At 36.8% G+C, this 23,156-nt stretch overlaps 1 protein-coding gene across 4 annotated transcripts in view; it reads left to right on the top strand.

The window, feature by feature from the left end:
• The window catches only part of LOC126481405 (serine/arginine repetitive matrix protein 2-like), a 349,894-nt gene that overhangs the window by 170,294 nt on the left and 156,444 nt on the right, over nucleotides 1–23,156 (top strand). For 2 of the 4 annotated variants that reach the window (XM_050105134.1, XM_050105135.1), the window contains exons 7-8: nucleotides 17,903–18,040; nucleotides 20,444–20,527. In XM_050105134.1, the coding sequence (XP_049961091.1) occupies nucleotides 17,903–18,040; nucleotides 20,444–20,527 (222 nt within the window). Of the gene's footprint in view, nucleotides 1–17,902; nucleotides 18,041–20,443; nucleotides 20,528–21,550; nucleotides 21,666–21,723; nucleotides 21,870–23,156 lie in introns of all 4 variants that reach the window. The other 2 variants (XR_007587552.1, XR_007587553.1) reach the window with 2 other exon arrangements.

The following is a 23,156-nucleotide window of genomic DNA, read 5'->3' as shown; positions in this document are numbered from 1 at the left end:
TTTAATTTGACTGCATTGCATTATCTTTGTTGATATTTATCTTGTAATCTCTTTTCAGGACTGTAAATTCTGTTCAACTGATGTTTGAAGTCCTTTGCCATCTCTTATTGAATTAAACTTCAAAGCTTTTATTTCCTCTCTGTGAATTTTAATGCCTTTTCCGTTTTTGTCCTTGTGTTCCTCTACAGCTTCCTTAAGATACAGATTGAATAACATTTGGTATAGGCTACAGGCTTGTCTCATTCCCTTCTCTGGTACTGCGTCACTTCCATGTCCTTTGACTCTTATGTCTGCTGCTTGCATCCATTACATATTAAACATTATCAACGCTTTAGCTTATATCGTGACAGGTATATCTGTTCAGGTGCAGTATGCTACCACTATCATTTGCGCATCAACTTCCTGCAGTTAAGAATTGATTATAAATGGGTCCTTGGACATCTTGGGGTTACAACATTCTTTCTTTCCTGAAATGTTTATTTTTCACTGTGGCCACATGCTGGAAAAAAATATAAAAAAATGAAACTGTGGTCTGTTTTTTTTTTCCCCCTCTGCGGTTCCATTATGTGTCGTTGGTGAAGATCCACAGGGAATTTTGAAGCTTTGTCTCTGGGTTAGATATGCAGAACTATGTTGTCACTAGTTAGTGTGTTGATTATTGATCATTATCATTCAGAATTGAGAAATGTTGGAATTTTAGTGGTAGTACTTGAAATAATAAATAAAAAGTAACAGACCAAGTTGCAATTTACTTTCATCGTACTGAAAGTAATCAATTTTGGCTACAATAATCAATGCAATAATACAAAAATGAGTCATAGCAGTAGATGGCATAGCAAATGCAACATGGAATCTTGAACATGAAACAATCATAGTAAAAAATGCAAAATAAACTTTATGCAGACCACACGAGGAGTTGGTGCTTGGAGCTGCTGTGTAACACCTTCAGACTATTAATTAAGCAACTGTTTACAAAAGTTCAGATACCAAACCTTCTGTGCATTGATTATACTGTGTGTGTGTGTGTGTGTGTGTGTGTGTGTGTATGTGTGTGTGTGTATGTGTGTGAGAGAGAGAGAGAGAGAGAGAGAGAGAGAGAGAGAGAGAGAGAGATTCATTCATTCATTCCTCAAGCACAGTGAAAATATTTGTACTGATAGTGTAGTTTGCTTTATGGTTGGACACAACTTCAGGAAAGGAGGGGGGGGGTTGGTTGGCTTGTACTCAAGGTGATGTCATAAAGACCGTAGTGCACAGTTCAAATTAATATAAATCTTACCTGGCTCAGTGAGTGCCATACCACAAATCTAAACATCTGGTGTCTGACACCCAGTTGGTCTTAAAACTTTTTCTGTCACATAATATGTACTTTACCTTTATCAAGATTTGTTGATGTGTGACACCCCAAGCTGCAACATGGTTGAAAGTCTGCTTTAAACTATAGTCTCCTCTGTAGCTCGTTGGAGAAGTCAGTTCAGTCGTCAGAGGAAGACTAAGGCACACAACCTTAAATAGGACTGTACCTCATAAAACACTATGGTGCTAAAACAAACCTGCAATTTAAGGACAGATTTTGTTTTAAAATAAGTCTACTGTTTAATGAGTATGACTTGGGTTTCACAGACATCTAACTAGTGACTTGTGTTACGAATGACATATGTAATTAATCCCCCCATGAACCATGGACCTTGCCGTTGGTGGGGAGGCTTGCGTGCCTCAGCGATACAGATGGCCGTACCGTAGGTGCAACCACAACGGAGGGGTATCTGTTGAGAGGCCAGACAAACATGTGGTTCCTGAAGAGGGGCAGCAGCCTTTTCAGTAGTTGCAGGGGCAACAGTCTGGATGATTGACTGATCTGGCTTTGTAACATTAACCAAAACGGCCTTGCTGTGCTGGTACTGCGAACGGCTGAAAGCAAGGGGAAACTACAGCCGTAATTTCTCCAGAGGACATGCAGCTTTACTGTATGATTAAATGATGATGGTGTCCTCTTGGGTAAAATATTCCGGAGGTAAAATAGTCCCCCATTCGGATCTCCGGGCAGGGACTACTCAAGAGGACGTCGTTATCAGGAGAAAGAAAACTGGCATTCTACGGATCGAAGCGTGGAATGTCAGATCCCTTAAGCGGGCAAGTAGGTTAGAAAATTTAAAAAGGGAAATGGATAGGTTAAAGTTAGATATAGTGGGAATTAGTGAAGTTCGGTGGCAGGAGGAACAAGACTTTTGGTCAGGTGATTACAGGGTTATAAATACAAAATCAAATAGGGGTAATGCAGGAGTAGGTTTAATAATGAACAAAAAAATAGGAGTGCGGGTTAGCTACTACAAACAGCATAGTGAACGCATTATTGTGGCCAAGATAGACACAAAGCCCATGCCTACTATAGTAGTACAAGTTTATATGCCAACTAGCTCTGCAGATGATGAAGAAATAGATGAAATGTATGACGAGATAAAAGAAATTATTCAGGTAGTGAAGGGAGACGAAAATTTAATAGTCATGGGTGACTGGAATTCGTCAGTAGGAAAAGGGAGAGAAGGAAACATAGTAGGTGAATATGGATTGGGGGGGAAGAAATGAAAGAGGAAGCCGTCTTGTAGAATTTTGCACAGAGCATAACTTAATCATAGCTAACACTTGGTTCAAGCATCATGAAAGAAGGTTGTATACCTGGAAGAATCCTGGAGATACTAAAAGGTATCAGATAGATTACATAATGGTAAGACAGAGATTTAGGAACCAGGTTTTAAATTGTAAGACATTTCCAGGGGCAGATGTGGATTCTGACCACAATCTATTGGTTATGAACTGCAGATTGAAACTGAAGAAACTGCAAAAAGGCGGGAATTTAAGGAGATGGGACCTGGATAAACTGAAAGAACCAGAGGTTGTACAGAGTTTCAGGGAGAGCATAAGGGAACAATTGGGGGAAAGAAATACAGTAGAAGAAGAATGGGTAGCTTTGAGGGATGAAATAGTGAAGGCAGCAGAGGATCAAGTAGGTAAAAAGACGAGGGCTAATAGAAATCCTTGGGTAACAGAAGAAATATTGAATTTAATTGATGAAAGGAGAAAATATAAAAATGCAGTAAATGAAGCAGGCAAAAAGGAATACAAACGTCTCAAAAATGAGATCGACAGGAAGTGCAAAATGGCTAAGCAGGGATGGCTAGAGGACAAATGTAAGGATGTAGAGGCTTGTCTCACTAGGGGTAAGATAGATACTGCCTACAGGAAAATTAAAGAGACCTTTGGAGATAAGAGAACCACATGTATGAACATCAAGAGCTCAGATGGAAACCCAGTTCTAAGCAAAGAAGGGAAAGCAGAACGGTGGAAGGAGTATATAGAGGGTCTATACAAGGGCGATGCACTTGAGGACAATATTATGGAAATGGAAGAGGATGTAGATGAAGATGAAATGGGAGATACGATACTGCGTGAAGAGTTTGACAGAGCACTGAAAGACCTGAGTCGCAACAAGGCCCCGGGAGTAGACAACATTCCATTAGAACTACTGATGGCCTTGGGAGAGCCAGTCATGACAAAACTCTACCATCTGGTGAGCAAGATGTGTGAGACAGGCAAAATACCCACAGACTTCAAGAAGAATATAATAATTCCAATCCCAAAGAAAGCAGGTGTTGACAGATGTGAAAATTACCGAACTATCAGTTTAATAAGTCACAGCTGCAAAATACTAACGCGAATTCTTTACAGACGAATGGAAAAACTGGTAGAAGCGGACCTTGGGGAAGATCAGTTTGGATTCCGTAGAAATGTTGGAACACGTGAGGCAATACTAACCTTACGACTTATCTTAGAAGAAAGATTAAGAAAAGGCAAACCTACGTTTCTAGCATTTGTAGACTTAGAGAAAGCTTTTGACAGCGTTAACTGGAATACTCTCTTTCAAATTCTGAAGGTGGCAGGGGTAAAATACAGGGAGCGAAAGGCTATTTACAATTTGTACAGAAACCAGATGGCAGTTATAAGAATCGAGGGGCATGAAAGGGAAGCAGTGGTTGGGAAAGGAGTGAGACAGGGTTGTAGCCTCTCCCCGATGTTATTCAATCTGTATATTGAGCAAGCAGTAAAGGAAACAAAAGAAAAAATCGGAGTAGGTATTAAAATTCATGGAGAAGAAGTAAAAACTTTGAGGTTCGCCGATGACATTGTAATTCTGTCAGAGACAGCAAAGGACTTGGAAGAGCAGTTGAACGGAATGGACAGTGTCTTGAAAGGAGGATATAAGATGAACATCAACAAAAGCAAAACGAGGATAATGGAATGTAGTCAAATTAAATCGGGTGATGCTGAGGGGATTAGATTAGGAAATGAGACACTTAAAGTAGTAAAGGAGTTTTGCTATTTAGGGGGTAAAATAACTGATGATGATCGAAGTAGAGAGGATATAAAATGTAGACTGGCAATAGGAAGGAAATCGTTTCTGAAGAAGAGAAATTCGTTGACATCGAGTATAGATTTAAGTGTCAGGAAGTCGTTTCTGAAAGTATTTGTATGGAGTGTAGCCACGTATGGAAGTGAAACATGGACGATAACCAGTTTGGACAAGAAGAGAATAGAAGCTTTCGAAATGTGGTGCTACAGAAGAAAGCTGAAGATAAGGTGGGTAGATCACGTAACTAATGAGGAGGTATTGAATAGGATTGGAGAGAGGAGAAGTTTGTGGCACAACTTGACTAGAAGAAGGGATCGGTTGGTAGGACATGTTTTGAGGCATCAAGGGATCACAAATTTAGCATTGGTGGGCAGCGTGGAGGGTAAAAATCGTAGAGGGAGACCAAGAGATGAATACACTAAGCAGATTCAGAAGGATGTAGGTTGCAGTAGGTACTGGGAGATGAAGAAGCTTGCACAGGATAGAGTAGCATGGAGAGCTGCATTAAACCAGTCTCAGGACTGAAGACCACACAACAACATGTAATTAATCACAACTTAAATCACTTCTCAACCATATGTGGTTCCAATACTCAACACGCCACTTCCTCATTGTAGCCTGTCCTATATTCAATTCAGCATAAGATAATTCCTGACAGCTGGCAGTACTGTTGGCAGCTGTCAGTTGCAAAGTTCAAACAGCTGAAGATGAAAACGATAGTGTCTATAGAGCTCTGACAACACCTGAGTGTTGCCATAGAGACATTTGCAAAATCACAGTTTGTGATGGGTTGAAGTTGGCGCACAAAGTTACCGCGCCCAGCCCACTGTAACTGTCGAGGTGCTCCTTACACTGATTCGAATATAGCTGTGGCAGTGCTTCCTCAGAGCTGCTATTCTAGATTCTTCTTAATGGCAATCTCTGGCACCCATACACAGTCTCAAAGCCAGGTGATGACTCAGTGCTTTAATTTAGTTTGTTCCAAGGTATTAAGGCCATAAAGAGTCTTCTTGTAACACTGTTTGGTTATTTGAAAAGTTTCAATCATAAGCTTTCAAATTTTTTGTGTAACTAATTAAATGTTTTGTCAGTTACTGAGGACCCTATGATTATGTCGTGGTGCAGTAATCTACAAGATAAGATGCCATGATTGACTTTCATCTTCAAGACAATTTCTTCATATCTCAGATAGTTTAACGAATGGCCACAGGAGGAGGAGGAGGAGGATGGGGGGCAAAAATCCAAATGTAAATCTTCCAAAGCATGGAAACCCACTTTCAAATAATAACAAAATCTTCACTGAAAAATTTCCCATATTAGCTCCCTGACATCAAGTGATTATTGTGTTGATCTTGGTAATGAAGGTATGTTTCATCACTATTACTGATTTACCTTCCAAATGCTGCAGTGGGCCAAAACTTTTAATGGTTAATGTAAGAAGTTTGCAGCTGAGACAAAACTGGTCTCCAAAACATAATCCTCTCCTTACAAACTACAGTCAATTAAAGGTAGGAAAAAATCCTGTATCCTACTAGCAGTAGGCACAGACGCAAACAAAGATGGTGAAACTGATCCTAGCCTTTTGGATAATATCCAGGAGCTACAGAAGGGGGGTTTGAAAGGGGTATTGCAATGGAATGTTAGCAACAAATGAGATTTTTAAAACCTGTGAAGTTAGAAGTATCAGGTGTACAGTTGGAAAGCCAAATGTGAAGGAAGGACACAGTGGAACTAGGTGAATAGAGAAACAGTAAGATGTCAGCATGAAAGAAAGAAATAAGTTATGTGAAAATGTGTGCAGACAGTGTGTCCCTGCTTGTAGTACTTTGTGTCCTGTCAATATGCTTACGCTGCAGTTTGTTGACTGCTTAACTATGCTTTTAATTTGGATTTCCAGTACTACGCTAAACAGTTAGGTACTTGCTTTTCAGTAAGTGCTTTATTCTTTTAATCTGTTTTCTGAATTTTTCAACATATGTACATTCTTGTTTGATTGTTGGTTGCTTCTTTTGCAAAATTTACTTCTTTTTAATGTTTTACTATCAATTTTGTTTCATCTGTGTGCCTAGTTCCACACTTGCCCTTCCTTAACACGTATTTTCCTCAGTCATTCCTATATTGTGCCTGTAGAGTAGTCAGGTGAGTAGAACTTTTCTCTGATCAATCAAAATACTGCACAACATGTATTGGAATGGACTAGTCTGCTGTAAAAGTCTGATTAATGTAAAGATGAAGGTTGCTTGAAGTGAGTCTGCTTGTTCTTCCACACTTTCGAGTTTAAAACACTAACGCAAGAGCAATTTAATACATTTTCCTTGCCATTAGGTAATAAAAAATAAAATTAATAACTTGGCCATAGAAGAACTATTCAGCTGAAAAATTTTGATACACATGAAATCTTTACTGTTTATGTTGATGTCACTGTGAAATTAATTACATTTCTGTGTGCTCAGTGCATGTTGTTGTACTACCTGTGCATAGTAACTTTGTACTGCCGAAACTTCCTGTATATTTTACAACTTTAATATTATTTTTAAAATATTGGGTTGTTTTGAAAATCAGCCTTATGCAAACACAGTTAGTTTATTTTTATATTCACCCAGACTTGTTTGGACATCTATGTTCATCTTCTGTGGGGTCCAATTTTTATTTCTGTAAAGTGCAATATGAAATTTGTAATAATGTAACTGTTGTAGGCCTAAGAATTATAAAACGTTCAATTTGCTTTGTTTTCTCTTGACACTCACCTTAAAATTACATTGCTAAATGAACTGTGTCATTATAATAATGCATTATTATAATTATTGTAATAATGCAGTTCATGTAGGTGAGCGTCTATACAAAACAAAGCAAGTTGCACATATTGTAATTCTTAGGCCTACAACAGTTAAATTATTATAAATTTGACATTCTGCTTTGCAGAAATAAAAATTGAACCCACAGAAGATGACACATAGGTGTTTGAAACATGTCTTGGTTAAATATAAAAATAAACTGTGTTTGCATAAGGTTGATTTTCAAAACAACCCAATTTTCAAATCACAAACACAGAACAACATCAAGAGGAGCTTCAAACCGTAGTAAAACGAGAGTCTTTAAATGTTAAACATTTTCACACACTGGCTGTTATAAAGTGAATAATATAATGTTCTTATTGCCAGAAGAGATAACAGTTCCTCTTATTGTGTGTGATCAGCATAAAAGATAAATACAGTTATTATAAGCTGAACTATAAGGGGTGTTCAAAAAGTTTCCGTTTGAGGGTATTGCTGCAGTGTATATGCAATGTACCACAACTCCGATGCAGGTACATAAGCACCGACGTGTAGGCAAGGAATTAGTGTGTTTCGTTTCTGACGTGCATGTGATAGATGCACGTATGTGAACAATCCCAACATTATTACCAAATGTGTCCAAATAGGACCAGTGTGCTGTTATTCTTTTCTTATCTGCTGAAAGATAAAAGCTGGTAGACATTCATCGGAAAATGAAGAATGTATATGTGGCAGCATATCTGTAGAAAACCAGTGTTGTGTAATGCTTCATGGAAATGCACATCCCCATACTATAAATGTCGTAACGCAGGCGGTACACCAGCTCAAGCAGGAGACAGTTGAGCATCCACTCTGTAGTCTTGATCTCTCCCCATGCAATTATTACACCTTTGGTTCCTTAAAAAAGGCCTTGAGGGATCGATGATTCCTGTCAGATGAGGGTGTGCAGCAGGCAGTTAACAGGCTTCTTCACACAGCAGGACTCGATGTTTTAACAAACTGGTACCTTCAGCCTGGTGCATCTGCGGGATGATTGCCTCAACGCTCATGGCGATTTTGCCTGATTGGCGTCCAGTTCGAGACTATATGGCCTTCAAATGGAAACGTTTTGATCACCTATTGTATTTACTATGTTAATATCACTGCAATTACCTTGGATTTGGTAGAACTTGTTACTTGAAAGGTTTTTCTCTTTGTATTTCTTAATTGAGAATGTATATGGATTGTAGTTGTAGTTTTAGTTGTGGTCTTCAGTCCCGAGACTGGTTTGATGCAGCTCTCCTTGCTACTCTATTCTGCGCAAGCTTCTTCATCTCCCAGTACCTGCTGCAACCTACATCCTTCTGAATCTGCTTGGTGTATTCATCTCTTGGTCTCCATCTACGATTTTTATTGGTGATCCCTTGATGCCTCAGAACATGTCCTACCAATCGATCCCTTCTTCTAGTCAAGTTGTGCCGCAAACTTCTCTTCTCCCCAATCCTATTCAACACCTCCTCATTAGTTATGTGATCTACCCATCTAATCTTCAGCATTCTTCTGTAGCACCACATTTCAAAAGCTTCTATTCTCTTCTTGTCTAAACTATTTATCGTCCATGTTTCACTTCCATACATGGCTACACTCCAGAAACGACTTCCTGACACTTAAATCCATACTCGATGTTAACAAATTTCTCTTCTTCAGAAACGCTTTCCTTCCTATTGCCAGTCTACATTTTATATCCTCTCTACTTCGACCATCATCAGTTATTTTGCTTCCCAAATAGCAAAACTCCTTCACTACTTTACGTGTCTCATTTCCTAATCTAATACCCTCAACATCACCCGACTTAATTCAACTACATTCCATTATCCTTGTTTTGCTTTTGTTGATGTTCATCTTATATCCTCCTTTCAAGACACTATCCATTCCGTTCAACTGCTCTTCCAAGTCCTTTGCTGTCTCTGACATAATTACATTGTCATCGGCAAACCTCAAAGTTTTTATTTCTTCTCCATGGATTTTAATACCTACTCCGAATTTTTCTTTTGTTTCCTTCACTGCTTGCTTGATATACACATTGAATAACATCGGGGAGAAGCTACAACCCTGTCTCACTCCCTTCCCAACAACTGCTTCCCTTTCATGCCCCTCAACTCTTATAACTGCCATCTGGTTTCTATACAAATTGTAAATAGCCTTTCGCTCCCTGTATTTTACCCCTGCCACCTTCATAAGGTGGCAGGACATGGGTTAAAAAGTTAAAACTGCCTTACAATTCCAAGGATGAAGGTATTACAGCCCACATAAGTTTGTGATTAGTATGATACTAGAAAGTCAAATATGGAATTTAAATACAAATAAAAACCAGTAAAGGTAACCATTTACCATATAATTGAAGTGTGGAGTTCTTAACAGACACAAAAACAAAATTGAATGCATCGCTAAGCTTTTAGACTATGTCCTTCCTAGAAGTTAACAAACTAACAGAAACACACATACATTACATTATTGTGTCCTTGTGATTTGATGGTAGTGAGTGGTCATATCTGGTTGACTGTTTAGAGAAAAAAGGAGAAAGGGAGGAGAAAGAAAAGGAGACAGATGGAAGGGAGAAGCAGCAAAAGAGAGAAACAGGAATTTGGTACAAATGAACCTGCTCTGGCATAGGCAGAAAAGGTGTGTGTGGCACACATTGAGGGAATGCAGCTTTACTGTATGTTTAAATGATGATTGCACCCTCTTGGGTAAAATATTCCGGAGGTAAAATTGTCCCCATTCGGATCTATGGGCAGGGACTACTCACAAGGACATTGTTATCAGGAGAAACCCAGGTAGATTAGAAAACTTAGAAAGGGGAATGGATAGGTTAAAGTTAGAGGGGGAATTAGAGAAGTTCGGTGGTAGGAGGAACAAGATTTCTGATTTGATTTAAAGTTGTAAATACAAAATCAAATAGGGGTAATGCAGGAGTAGGTGTAATAATGAATTTAAAAAATAGGAAAGTGAGTAAGCTACTATGAACAGTGCAGTGGACGCATTATCATAGCAAAGATAGACACAAAGCCCACGCCTACCACAGTAGTACAAGTTTATATGCCAGCTAGCTCTGCAGATGATGAAGAGAATGAAGAAATGTTTGATGTGATAAAAGAAATCAATGAAGGTATTTTAAATCTGTCTTGTGTTTCCAATGAAATGCATATTTTTGTCACCAAATGTCTTTCATTATATTGATATAAAATAACATCAATGGTCTTAATGAAACATATATAACATTTGGCTTGTTTCTATATCTAAAGACAGTTCATTTCAATGGTGTTGATGTTCATACTTAATATTTTTGCTCAGATGTTTAGAAATACAGAAGTCCTTACATTTTTTTGTCAATTTATGTCCTTACTTACACTTGAGATATCGAAATTTGTCAGGGAAAACTGTTAAAACTTGTCTCAAAATCGGGAATTTCACTAGGGGAAACTTCTGGCAACCATGACTTTAAACTTGATCAGTAAAAGAAAATAAAGGTTCATTTACACCTTCCATATGAAAACCAAACTTTCATACTGTGAGTAGGCAATATTTAAAAAGGAGTGGAATTTCATGAGAATGCAGTACTTTTCCTAGGATCTTCGGTATGGCAAAAAGAAGAGAGATTGGTCGATAATTGTTGACATCATTTATGTTTCCTTTCTTAAACAAAGTAATAACTGCAGCAATTTTCAAAACATGTGGGAAACAGCCTGTAATTAAAGAACTGTTAATTACATCTCAAAGTGGAGTTATTATTACTAGAACAATACTTTCAACAAAAAATCAGATATGCCATCAGTACTAGATGAATGTGAGTTGCTACTTTTACTAATAATATTCAGCACCTTATCTTGAGTTACTGATGTTAGAAACATGATGTGCCTGATTTTATAAACTTGGTGAGAAAAGACAATGCAGGTGAAGTAATCTGTGATGCAAAATTAGAAGACATTCTTGAGAAGTGCTTGTTAAAAGTTTCACTTATCTCCTTTGCATCTGACGTTTAATTCCATTGTGTATTAGATGAAATGGACCTTCTTAAAACCTCTAGTTCCAAGGGTACTTCTAACAACATCCCAAGTTGCCTTACTGATATTCTGACTTTTTTGTGTAATTATTATTTGCCATTTTCTTAACCTTACTTATAACTTGTCTAATTATCTTTTTGTATTTTTATAAAGCATTTGAAAACTAGGGTAATTGCTTTCCACATATAGTTTCGTTTTTATAAACTGATTTATTTGTACTATGAGTTACTAGTCTGTTAAGCAGAAATGCAATATTAAAATAATGGGCCACCGTGTCAAGAAATATATTTACTTTCATATTAGTATCATCCTCTCTGAATACATCATTCCAGGAGTCGTGATACATCATTAATTTAAACAGTTCTGAATTTTTGGGAACTTAATTAAAAGCCTGTATTTAACTTTTGGCTTGTCAGAGGTGATACAGTAGGGCAGCTCCAAATTTATTAAGATCCCTTGAAATATTTTCAACATTTATTAAAGGAGTGAAAGAATTATTAACAAAAACTTCATCAGTAGTGTTACTGGAGGTAGCAGTAATTCTGGTAGGCTCTCTCTCAATATTTTGTGTATCAAATGTAGCCATGATGTTGCTTACATATTGAATTTAATGAAACAGTGGAGAAATGAACATTTAAGTTGCCACATAAGATGATTTTGTTTCCTTTAGAACTGTGCACATTCTTAATACATTCCAGGTTCTCTTAAAACCTTTGACAAAATGCTGTCAGGTGATCTGTATACACAATTTTAATGATTATTTTATTATGAATAAGTTCAAGCACACAGTATTCAAAGTGTTTCTCGTCAGTTAAGTGACTGGGTTTGTTTAATTTACAGAATTTAACCCCATTTTTTGTTAAATTTGGTAACTTACAAATAATCAGTTAACTCTTCATCCTCAATGAGACAGTTGAGACCTACATTATGAATAACAGTTGAGCAGAAGACTTCTAATTCCAAAAATTTCTTTCTTGCAGACTGAATTTTTTGATAATAAATACGTTATTTTCAGTTTTTGATTCTGTAGGATTGTTATAACAACTTAGAATATGAAATAAGATGTCACCTTTGTTTTGTGCACAAAATTATTCAGAGGAGTATTTTTACATATTGAAACAGGTAAAAAATCTTTACACTAAGCTCGGCATCAGAAACAAGAACACATTTGCCCTTCTAAGCATCCCCAAAAACAGGAACTCCATTTTTGTTGTTGAAAACGTGACATTTGACATTGGATGTTTTAATTGATGGTAGTCTATGTTTAATTACCTCATGTATTCTGTTGCACAAAAATTCGTTCCCTTTGTAGTTGAGATGTGTTATATGCCTAGTGTGAAGGTTTCTGCTCGAATGACGTACTTTTACTACATCACAATTTGCATACTGGCAGCATAGCTTCCCGATTTCTATGTATGCTTTTCTGGTTTCTTTATTTATCCCAGAGCTGTGAATTAAGTCATACCTACAGGGCCCATATAGTATTTTTAGATTCACTGATTTTTAAAAAGTTGTGTAGAGATATCAGACAAGTTTCTGACTTGTTCTTTGCTTTATCGTTTGTACCAATAATGCTCACAACGAAATCATTTTGTTGCAGCATGATCTTTTGAAAGTTTACACCAACAACATTTTCCATTACAGCATCAGGTTTGATAACACTATTCCCCTGAAGGTTGTTACTAATGTCCTGCAAGATGTCCATTAATTTTCTCCCATGAATGTCAGTTTGAAAGGCATGCCACCTTTTTGTTTATTGATTGCTGCTTCATATTTTGATTGATATTCACATCCAAATCGTTGTTACTTTTATGAAATTCACTTTTGTCTGTGCATGAATTATTATTCCCAGTTTTAGATCGGACATAGGAATATTTCTCTACAGCTGAGACGTGTTTGGCAAAATATGATGGCAATTTATGTCCAGAAACCCTAGCACTCTCTCTCTCTCTCTCTCTCTCTCTCTCTCACACACACACACACACACACACACACACACACACACACAAACATTTTAGTGCTTTTCCCATTAATCACAACACTAATGGAAGCCTACTATATGCTCATTAAGCTTTGATATTTTACTGTCATCATTACTACACGCTCTTTCTCACAACACAACTGTAGCTTTTTTTCCACAGCAACTTTACCCACTATAACACTTGCAACCGTTTTGGATGCAAGAGTTGGTGGGTTGCACTATCCTTTCCATATTGCTGTCACTTTATTTTGCAAGAAGTCTATGTACCAAAGATGATCCATGATTCATTGGTGGACTTTTTGGCTTGAGCCCTATAAATCATCTTTATAAAAAATATTTTCAAATATTAGTAACTCTTCATCATTGAACAAATACTTGGAATTTACATTATCTTTGTCACACACTGGTCTCCAATCTACTTACTGGTGAAATGATTTAATGCAATGGATGGGTCCCTCATTTATTGTTCCACCTCTTATCTAATGGGATTCAGTCAGATTGTCACTAATACTTTTGTCATTTTTAGTACATATTTGTCCATCATGATTTGAGAGACTGTTCAGAACATGGTTAACAGTAATGTCAGTTATTTTTGTTGGGTCCATAAATGTATTGTTAAGTAGTGCACTACAATGGGAAGTTATTCTAGTGTGGAAATTGACCAGAGAAAGGTTTTTTCATGTGATCATCAAATTTTGCAGATCTTATCTGCCACAAAGTGTGTGTCTGAAGGTTGAAGTCCCTAAGTATTAGGTTTGTTTCATGTTTAAACATGTACTCTACTAGACAGTTCTTTAAAAATATACTAAAACTTTCTGATGGTGTTCTGCAAATTTTTACAATCAGTAAACAAGAATTATTTACACACGATTCTGTGGCACAAACTTGAAAATGTTATGCTAGGCAAAAAATGGTGAAATTACAGGCGATGTTGTTCTTGACATAGATAGCAACACCACCTTTTCTTAAGTTTTCCTCTAAAATGAAGTTGCAAAGTCATAATTATTTATGACATACTGATAGTAACATAATGCTCACTGCAAAACAGAAAATGGACACAATCTGTACCTTCTTTGGTCATGCACATTTACTCAGATTTTGTTGAGAGTACCATCCTGGCATGTAATGCTTTGATGTACAATTTCCAAATTTTGCTTGCTACAATTGGTTACACACTTTACTTTAAAAAAGAGCTGTTGATTGATGGATTGAGAGTGGCACCTATAATATGTTTTACACTTGTTTTTTCACTAGCCATCTGCCCAAGGCAGCATGTACGTAACCATGGCGTTTCTTAATATTTTCTTGAATTTTAACAAGCCATTTGTACAAACATGTTGACAATTATAGGCACTTACAGCTGTCTGCATTTTTACAAATTAAGGTAATTAAATTTGTGTTTCCACGTCAGTTAAGATGTATCACTAAATGATGAAACCATTTTAAAAACCAGTCCAGGCTGTCAGGTTTATTATGCAAGGTGCCTTTGTTGCACATTGTGTATAATCACATTACTGGTATCACGTAGCAGTGGTGTTGGTGGTGGTGGTGGTGTGTGGTGTGTGTGTGTGTGTGTGTGTGTGTGTGTGTGTGTGTGTGTGTGTGTGTCAGTCAGTCAGTCAGTCAGTCAGTCAGTCACATTTAAAACCTGTTTTGTGCTATGGGGACAGATACAGTTTTTAAATGTCACACACATCACCAGTGCTATGTAAGTAATTTAACAACAATTATAATGAAACTTCCTGATAGATTAAAACTGTGTGCCGGACCGAGACTCAAACTCGGGACTTTTGCCTTTTGTGGGCAAGTGCTCTACCATCTGAGCTACCCAAGCATGTCTCACACCCCATCCTCACAGCTTTACTTCTGCCAGTACCTCGTCTCCTACCTACCAAACTTTAGAGAAGCTCTCCTGCAAACCTCATTCTTAAAACAATTATAATATGTAAGCATCATGATGTTCATGAATGTGTCTAACCTGTTTACTTTTTATTTTTATTTAATTTTATATATTGTATTCACAGATATTTGAAAATGACCAAAGGCCGAAACTGGCCTTTGATTCACATACATGGTGGAATACATACATTTTGCATATTAAAATTGGCAGGCTCTGGTGGTCTTTAACATAGTTTCCTGATTTAGAAGTTACATTGAATCTGTGGACCCTCACACGAAGAAATTAATGTTGTATATTTCTGAATAATGCTAATTTCTAATTCTTGCTGCCTTGTTAATACATGAGAATCATGTTAATACATGTTAACACCTTGTTAATACATGAGAATCAATTCATGCATGTGGGAAATGCAAGGAAGTTACGTTATGCTTCAGTTGGTATAGACCTGTTCTTAAGGCGTTAACAGACTACAAACCTTTGTCGTGTTTGACATCAGATGAATTGCCAAATATCACAATATAGTCCTCCTTGGTTATCTTATGAGAAGCATCGTTTACTGTAAATAACACATGATCCATGTGAGCACCAGATTTCATATGACCTATAATAATGTAATAATATTATTACTGACATTTTAAATTTCTTGAACCACATTTTGAAGATGACTATTTTCCAGCAAAAGAGATTGCCACTCATTAGTTTGGGAATAAAATCTTGATATACTGGTCTTCTTGCTAATGATGCTAACTACAAGTCGTAAACTGTTACCACAGTATTATTATTACTGAGTTAGGCAGCATTATGTCATTTAGGCAGTTTTAGATTGTTGTGTAAATCGATGACAAAAGTATAGTATCATCGTAGACTAACATAGTTTTTACTATAAAATCTGTGCAAGCAACTATTTTTTATATTGCGCTGATTAATGACCAACATGGTTTTCGAGCACCTGGTTCCATATACCTTCGTCGTTATTTGCATACCAGCATTTGATAAGATTCCAATTCTGCATTGAAACTAGTTGTTAATAGAGCTATTTCTTATTTCAGTCAATGCATGCACTATATGGTTTTGGTAACTTAATATACTTAATTAGAGATTTTGCCAGATGCTGAATGTGTGTAATCTCCTTTGGTTTGCTGTTGATAACAGTTACCATGATATTTGGTGTAAAGTTGTCATACCATTCTGTCTTTACCTACCATTATTAATTCATACCTATGGTCTCTGTAGAATTGTGGCATATATACTATGGGATCTCAGTATGTTTAATTAATATTGGTGTGTCTGTATTTGCATATTGCAAATGCTGCATTACTAAATGAAAAACGATGGTCCAGAGTAGATTACTTGTTTGTAGCCAGATTTTTGTAGAAAAAGGAATGGCATTTACTGGTCACATTTTCTGTTCTACAAACTGTAGATTTTTGAAAACAACTTTCAATCAAAATTTAAGCAGATGGCTGTTTGTCTGCTGGTCTTGCTAGCTGTGTCCTGTAATTGGTATGTTTTTTAAGATTGTTGGTAAAAAAACTGAATTCTTCTTATAGGGTTACTTTTTTGTCCATCTACACCCCCCCCCCCCCCCCCTCTCTCTCTCTCTCTCTCTCTCTCTCTCTCTGCAACTGTTAAAATCCTTTTTCTCAGGAATATATCGAGTTGAAATTAATGCCACATACTAAGGTATATGGTCTCTTTGCTGTGTGAAAAACAGAAGCTTGTAAGTCATTGCTATCAAGTGATCTACCATTTATGTTGCAAAGTTTGAAATTTTGATACTTGCAAACTCACTCATTAAAACCTATAGGGCACTTCCTGTTAACCTAGAATCATGAAATTTGGTAAGAAACAAGGTTTAATAGAACAAGTGAAGGAAAAAATCTGTAAATTGCTGATTTGTAATTGCATCACAAAAAAATTCCTTTTTCATTTGTTATCCATCATCAAACTCAGAAGGGGTGATCAAAAATGTTCCATTCGAAGGCCGTACTGTGCAGTATCAGTATACCAATTATGTAGAAGTGCCGTGAGCATTGTGGCAATCTTTCCACTGATGCATCGATGCATCGGGGTGAAGATACATGTTCAGTATAATACCATGTCTTGCTGCTTGAAGAAGTCCATTACTGCTTGCTGCACATCCTCTTCCAGCACTGGTTGTCGACCCTTCAAGGCCTTTTTTAAGGAGCCAATTGTGTAATAATGTCATGGGGAAAGATTAGGACTGTAGGATGGGTGCTTGGCTGTCTCTGACTTGAGTTGGCGTAACTTCTGTGTTATGACAGTTGTGATATGGGAACGATCATTATCGTGAAGCAGCAGCACCCCTTGTCACAGTTAGCTTTATGTTTTGCATTAATTGCACATTATTAATTCTCAATGTCTACTTTTTGTCCTTCAGCAGTTAAGAAAATAATAACAGCTTGTTGATCCCATTTGGACACACTTGTTAAAAATGTCGCCACAGTTAACATTTCCGCATTTACCACACACATGTTGAAAAGACATGAATTCCACAATAATCCTACCTGCATTGGAGTTGCACTGTGTTGCATATTCACTTCAGGATTGCCCTGAGACAGAAACTTCTTGATTTCTCCTTATGAAATTAAAACACTCTCTAAAGTCTTGGAATTCCGGGGTCTGATATCTTACCAGTACCAATGTCGATAACTGGCAAAAATCATTGATGTTCTCAGTTTCTTGGATGGATGAACTGTCTGTATACATAATTAAGTTTGTACAGATGCCTCAGAGTATTGGTCCTACTTGCACCTGGCCAATTTTTTGTTACAGGTTCAGAATGAAAAGAGCACCATCATCAGCAGTGACAGCACCATCGCTACTGGCACCACCATCAGCAGCGATAGTCCTCAACTCGGCAACAGCTTCGAGGGGGGTCGGTTGGGGGAAGCAGAGCGAGCACAGAGAGATGTAAGCTTTAGGTGGTTGAAGTGCAACACAAGAGTTAATGCAGCAGGGCACCACAGTAGTTAGCAGTTCAGAAATTGTGCATTTCATGATGCCTCTCTTGTCTCTTGTCACCTCCCTCTGTATGGACTGTGTTATTAGTCTCTGTGGTTTTACACAGTGTACAGTTGCCTCCACAAATAGAGTTTGTAAGTGGCTACACATGGTACAAAAATGCGATATTGTGTAAACAAGAAAGTAAAAATGCAACCTAATTGAGAGAAACGAAGTTTGTGCTCACTAATGACCAAATTGTCATTGGTCCTATAGGAACAAACAATACATAGTAGGACTTGGGCTTTTGGAATACTATACTTTATCCAAAAAATTAACTGAGAAAAGGAAGAATTATAAATCAGTTATTTTCTCCATGTTTCCATATATTTCTTTCCTGTGTTCTTTTTATTTTCCCTTCCTGTTTTCTTCGCTCATGAAGAAGCAACTTTTCGATGACCAATTTTGTGACTGCAAATTAATATGTAAATATTTTGATATTGTCTTGTTTCCGTGTATCCTGACTTTGTTAAGTACCTTTATTCGTAATAGATGCCTGTCTTTTTTTAACTTTCTTGTGCGTAACCCCCCCCCACCCCCCTCCAATTTCTCTCTCTCTCTCTCTCTCTCACTCTCACACACACACACACACACACACATACCGGGCAATGTGAGCAGTCAAACAGGGATATAATTTTGAATATTTTTGTATTCTTGCCTTTCCAACTTAAAAGTAGGGAGAATAATCTGTTGATATGTTACCATTTTCTCAATAATGTTGCTGTGAACAGCCAGATGTATGGGATTTTGTCTCTCTTCGTTGATTTTTTTGCAGGTACTCATGATAGTATGAAACTTCTCTGAAGCTTTTCGTATTTATGTTCTATTTCGGTACTTACGTTTGACCTTTTAGGTTCTTGTCTGATTACTGACGTTCATCTTTGTTGGTAGCTACTTAGGGATCGTCATTTGTGCTACTCCATATTCAGAAGTTGCAAAGCCATTTAGACGTGTTATTTTAAATAAACCATAGGACACAAATACAGTTCTCAAGATTTAATGGTAGATAGCTATTGAGAAATGAAGAAAAACTCATTTACTCTTCTGCTAGCCAAGTTAGTTAAAAAAGTTTCATGTCCTTAAGAGTATGATTACAGGCCATGCTACAAATGTTTCCAAGTGCTGGATTCTGTTGCAGCCACTTCAGGAATTTTATGTACTCGTAAACTATTTTCATACCTGCTACAATCATTGAAAATTCCCTTTATTTCATTTAATTACTGACAAAAATAACTTGATTTGATGAAAGGATCTGAATGTCTAATGAGACATTTTATACTTTACTTACAATTGACATAAGTAGATAAAAGGCAATGTGTAGTGGAAGAATGGAATGTTGCGTAATTGGTTTAATAATAGAAAGCACATGAATCTGCTTCTGAATTTACTTTGCCTCAATGTTTTACAAACTGTTTTTACTCTGAATGGTCTCATTAACTGCATTCATTGCTCATCCTTAAATACTGGGACACTTGTTTGCTTGCACACGCATAGGGCTGCAAAATTGTAAAATTGTTTAAAATTTGTTATAAAGGGTTTTCTGTTGTTCTCTCATCCTAATTCTCTCTGTACTTTGAGTTATCGATTGTAAACATCTTTCCATCATACATACTGCATATGAATTAAGATAATCACTGTCCTTCATTCTTCTTTGTTAGGTTCATTTTACTCCTTGCATGTTACATTCTGGAGCTTTTTTCTATCAGTATCTATAATAGATATGGAGAACACACAAACAATATAAAATAGCAAGATGTAAATTATTTTTCAAACAGTTTCTGCTATTTAGTTTTCTTGTGTAGTGCAAATCCAAATATTTTGTAAACTACAAAAATCTTTACTGTCTTTCATAAAATAATGTTTTATCTCATGGAAAAATGTAAATAAATACAAATTGAAAGTTCTTAAAGTTTCATTATTTATGGTAGTGGTATTTATACTGTGTTGTTATCAGATATAATACAGTATTTTGAATAAGTGTGTATTTGGTCTTCAGTGTTCTTTTTTTTCTCTCCGAGCAATCAGGAAAATTCAGTGTCTGATTCATTTTTATACACAGAAGTAATATACATTCCCAGCTTTAAGCACATGACAAACAGTGGCCATTAAAACTATTTTGTCAGTAAGTTGTATGACAAACATGGTTACTGTATTGTTTTAAAGTATTTCTATCCAAATGTTACTAAGTTCAAATAAACATAATTGAAACATAAAAGTAATTTGTTTTCTTTGTGAATAATGTGTGGTGACTGAGTGAGGCATGTGAGCTAGCAGGAGTTCAGTTGTTGCGGAGCGCATATGTGTCGTGTGCAGATGCGGCCTGCGAGCTGGCGTCTCACCTGGAGGACAACAGCAGCTAGCAGTCATCAGATCACTCGTCCCATCACAGCATCCGAGGTGAGTCACTGGAGGGAGGTCATGGGGAGGGTAGATGATGTTCTCTGGATCACCAGGTATCTGCCCTTCGATGTAGGCATCTCAGAGGCTGGATATGAGTTGCTAGGTTGCAAAAGATTTTTGTCTTAGTAGTTAATAAAAACCCTTTGTGTTTTCAGTAATTGTTTGGGAATTATTTTCTTTCTATACAACACATTCAGTGCCAGCATTACAGATAAATGGTTGGGGTAGAAAGTGCCATTTGAATAGTTCATGTTTGCCCTGTTTTGTGTACACGCTGGAATATGTGCTAAATTTTATGTAACTTTATGTACAGAATATTATTCAGAATTGAATAAAAGATTTGTAACTCTTGTTCTCGAGCATCTGAAATAGCTTTACAGTGATAGAAGTGTCTTACCTGTTCTACTCTGCGTAAAACAATGGGTATCACAGATTTCACTTTACATACATTTTCTTGAAGTCATAATTCCTTGCAAACTATGTATGTATATGTATATATATGAGATGAATTTATTCAGATAGTTCATAAAACATAGTTAAGTTATTTACTGTTAAGTTATTTACTATTGAAAATAATGTAGGTCCTCTGCTGTGAAAGGAAATAACAGTTATCTGATGTCTGCATGGATTGAAATAGCAGATATAAAAAAAAAGTTACATTTAGTTCAGCACATATCTCCATATTTTGCTCTCGTTCTGTGTTTTTAAGAGTTGAATAGGTGCAGTATGCCTTAAGTCTTTTCAGTCCTGTGTATAATTTTGAATCACTTTAATGAAATCTGCAGCGTATTTTTAAATGTGCATTGTTGCTTTGTTTCTTTAATTTCCTTGGAATGGTAAGTCAGATGCAAGATGAATAGTACAATCTGGTGCTGAATGTGCTCATTTAAGATTGCAAGTTCATACTAAAAATTAATATAAGTGGAAACTGATCTTTCAGTTCCACTATTTTAAACATTAACATTTTATGGGACGGGAAAGTTAAGTGGGTTCTACAGAGAGTGTCGGTCTGCTGTTCAGATTGTTGCATTCTCATCTCATCGGCGGAAGGCTTAGCAGAGTTCAGACCATCTGGTGCTAAGGGCTTGCAGGGGATCACGTGTAAGGTTCCATGAGGTGAACCCACTGTGCTACGGTAGGTACTGCGCTTGTGCATTGCAGGAGGAGCAGCAGATGTGGTTACTGGTTTGCAGGTCAGCGCAGCACCCCGAGTGTCATCGACGCGATGGTCAACGGTCCTGGCACAGTGACTCACCACCCCTCACACAGCAGCCAGCGATCCACCCGTGCCCGGGAGTGGGGGCAGGGGCGCATCACTCACGCACACGACTGCTCGCACGTTAGTGCACACATCTGTCCACCTGCCATTTGTGTGCAGCTCCAAGTTTCCCGACTATTGGAATTCCCTGAATAGTCTTGATTTCCTGTTCTGTTTCTTTCTCACATGTTTGTGAGGTTGTGGTTTGATTAAGTTAATTTTGCTAATAGCCGGCTGAGAGCATTATCAGCAGATTATTGCTCTGCTTTGACCTTGCTCTTTTCATTGCTTGAATAAATTAAAAGGCATAATTTTAGAATTAATATAAAAGCAAATATTTTTATATAAGAGAAGCATCTTATATGATAAATGTTAACTGTTCACTCTAGGGCGGGGGGCTTTTGTGAAAACATGTTAAACATCTTTTGTGTGTAAATGTGCAGGCAAGTTTTATTGATCAGTGCACCACATATAATTCTCTTTGTCTTTAAAATGCTTTTCAATTTATTCATTTCACATTATGAAATTATATGAGTAGTAATAAGGTTATCAAATGTGTGGTGCACTGATTGGGAGTACTGATTATTATTGTTGGTGTGTTAAGGTTTTGCATCTAACATATTATTCTCAATGTTTTTAAAAATTATTGTTTAGTTATTATGACCTGCTGGTGATTAATTCTGCATAGAAATTTTTGGAATTGCTATTTCGTAGCTATCAAGTACTTTTAAAAGGGTAAAAATATTTTGACAATAGCCAACAAAAAAGTGCTGGGTCTATTTTATACTTCTTTCCTGTGTTCATTATTGATGTCTTTTGAATTTATGTTGAAAATATTATATCATATTAGAGGTAGTATTAGATATGACCATCAATTTTTTTCCTTTATTTTAATCAGTTTCTTAATTGATTTGAAAATGAAAGTAAAAAAAAATGGAACACCAACCCTGAGGCAGTAGAGACTACTCATTAACTACCCAAACTGGAGTATGGCTTCTATACACAGATATTGGATTACTTACAATTTTCTTAATCAGGTAAAAAGTGAAAAATAGAAAAAAAAGATGCTACAGGAGTGAAAATGCCACTTTAAATTCTAGATGTTGTGTTCTTCCTCAGCTGTTCTTCTTTTGGCAGCTGGTCCATACATACACTACCTTTGTTTCAATAAGTTCCACTTTTTATAGTATTCCACTATGGTAGATCGGTAAATAACATATTTTTTGTGACTTACCTTTGCAGTATCTGAAAAAGGTGTTAGTTGCCCAAAATAGTGCTTACTAATTCTCTAGACAAATGGAAAGAAACAGGTAACTTAACTTTGTAGCAGTGTTTTGATAATTGGTTTAGGGCCACTGACAGTGTTGG

The sequence above is a fragment of the Schistocerca serialis genome, chromosome 5, assembly GCF_023864345.2.
Source record: "Schistocerca serialis cubense isolate TAMUIC-IGC-003099 chromosome 5, iqSchSeri2.2, whole genome shotgun sequence".
In the NCBI taxonomy this organism is placed as follows: Eukaryota; Metazoa; Arthropoda; class Insecta; order Orthoptera; family Acrididae; genus Schistocerca; species Schistocerca serialis.
Note: the sequence above shows the minus strand (reverse complement) of the source record. Positions and strands in the feature narration are given on the sequence as shown.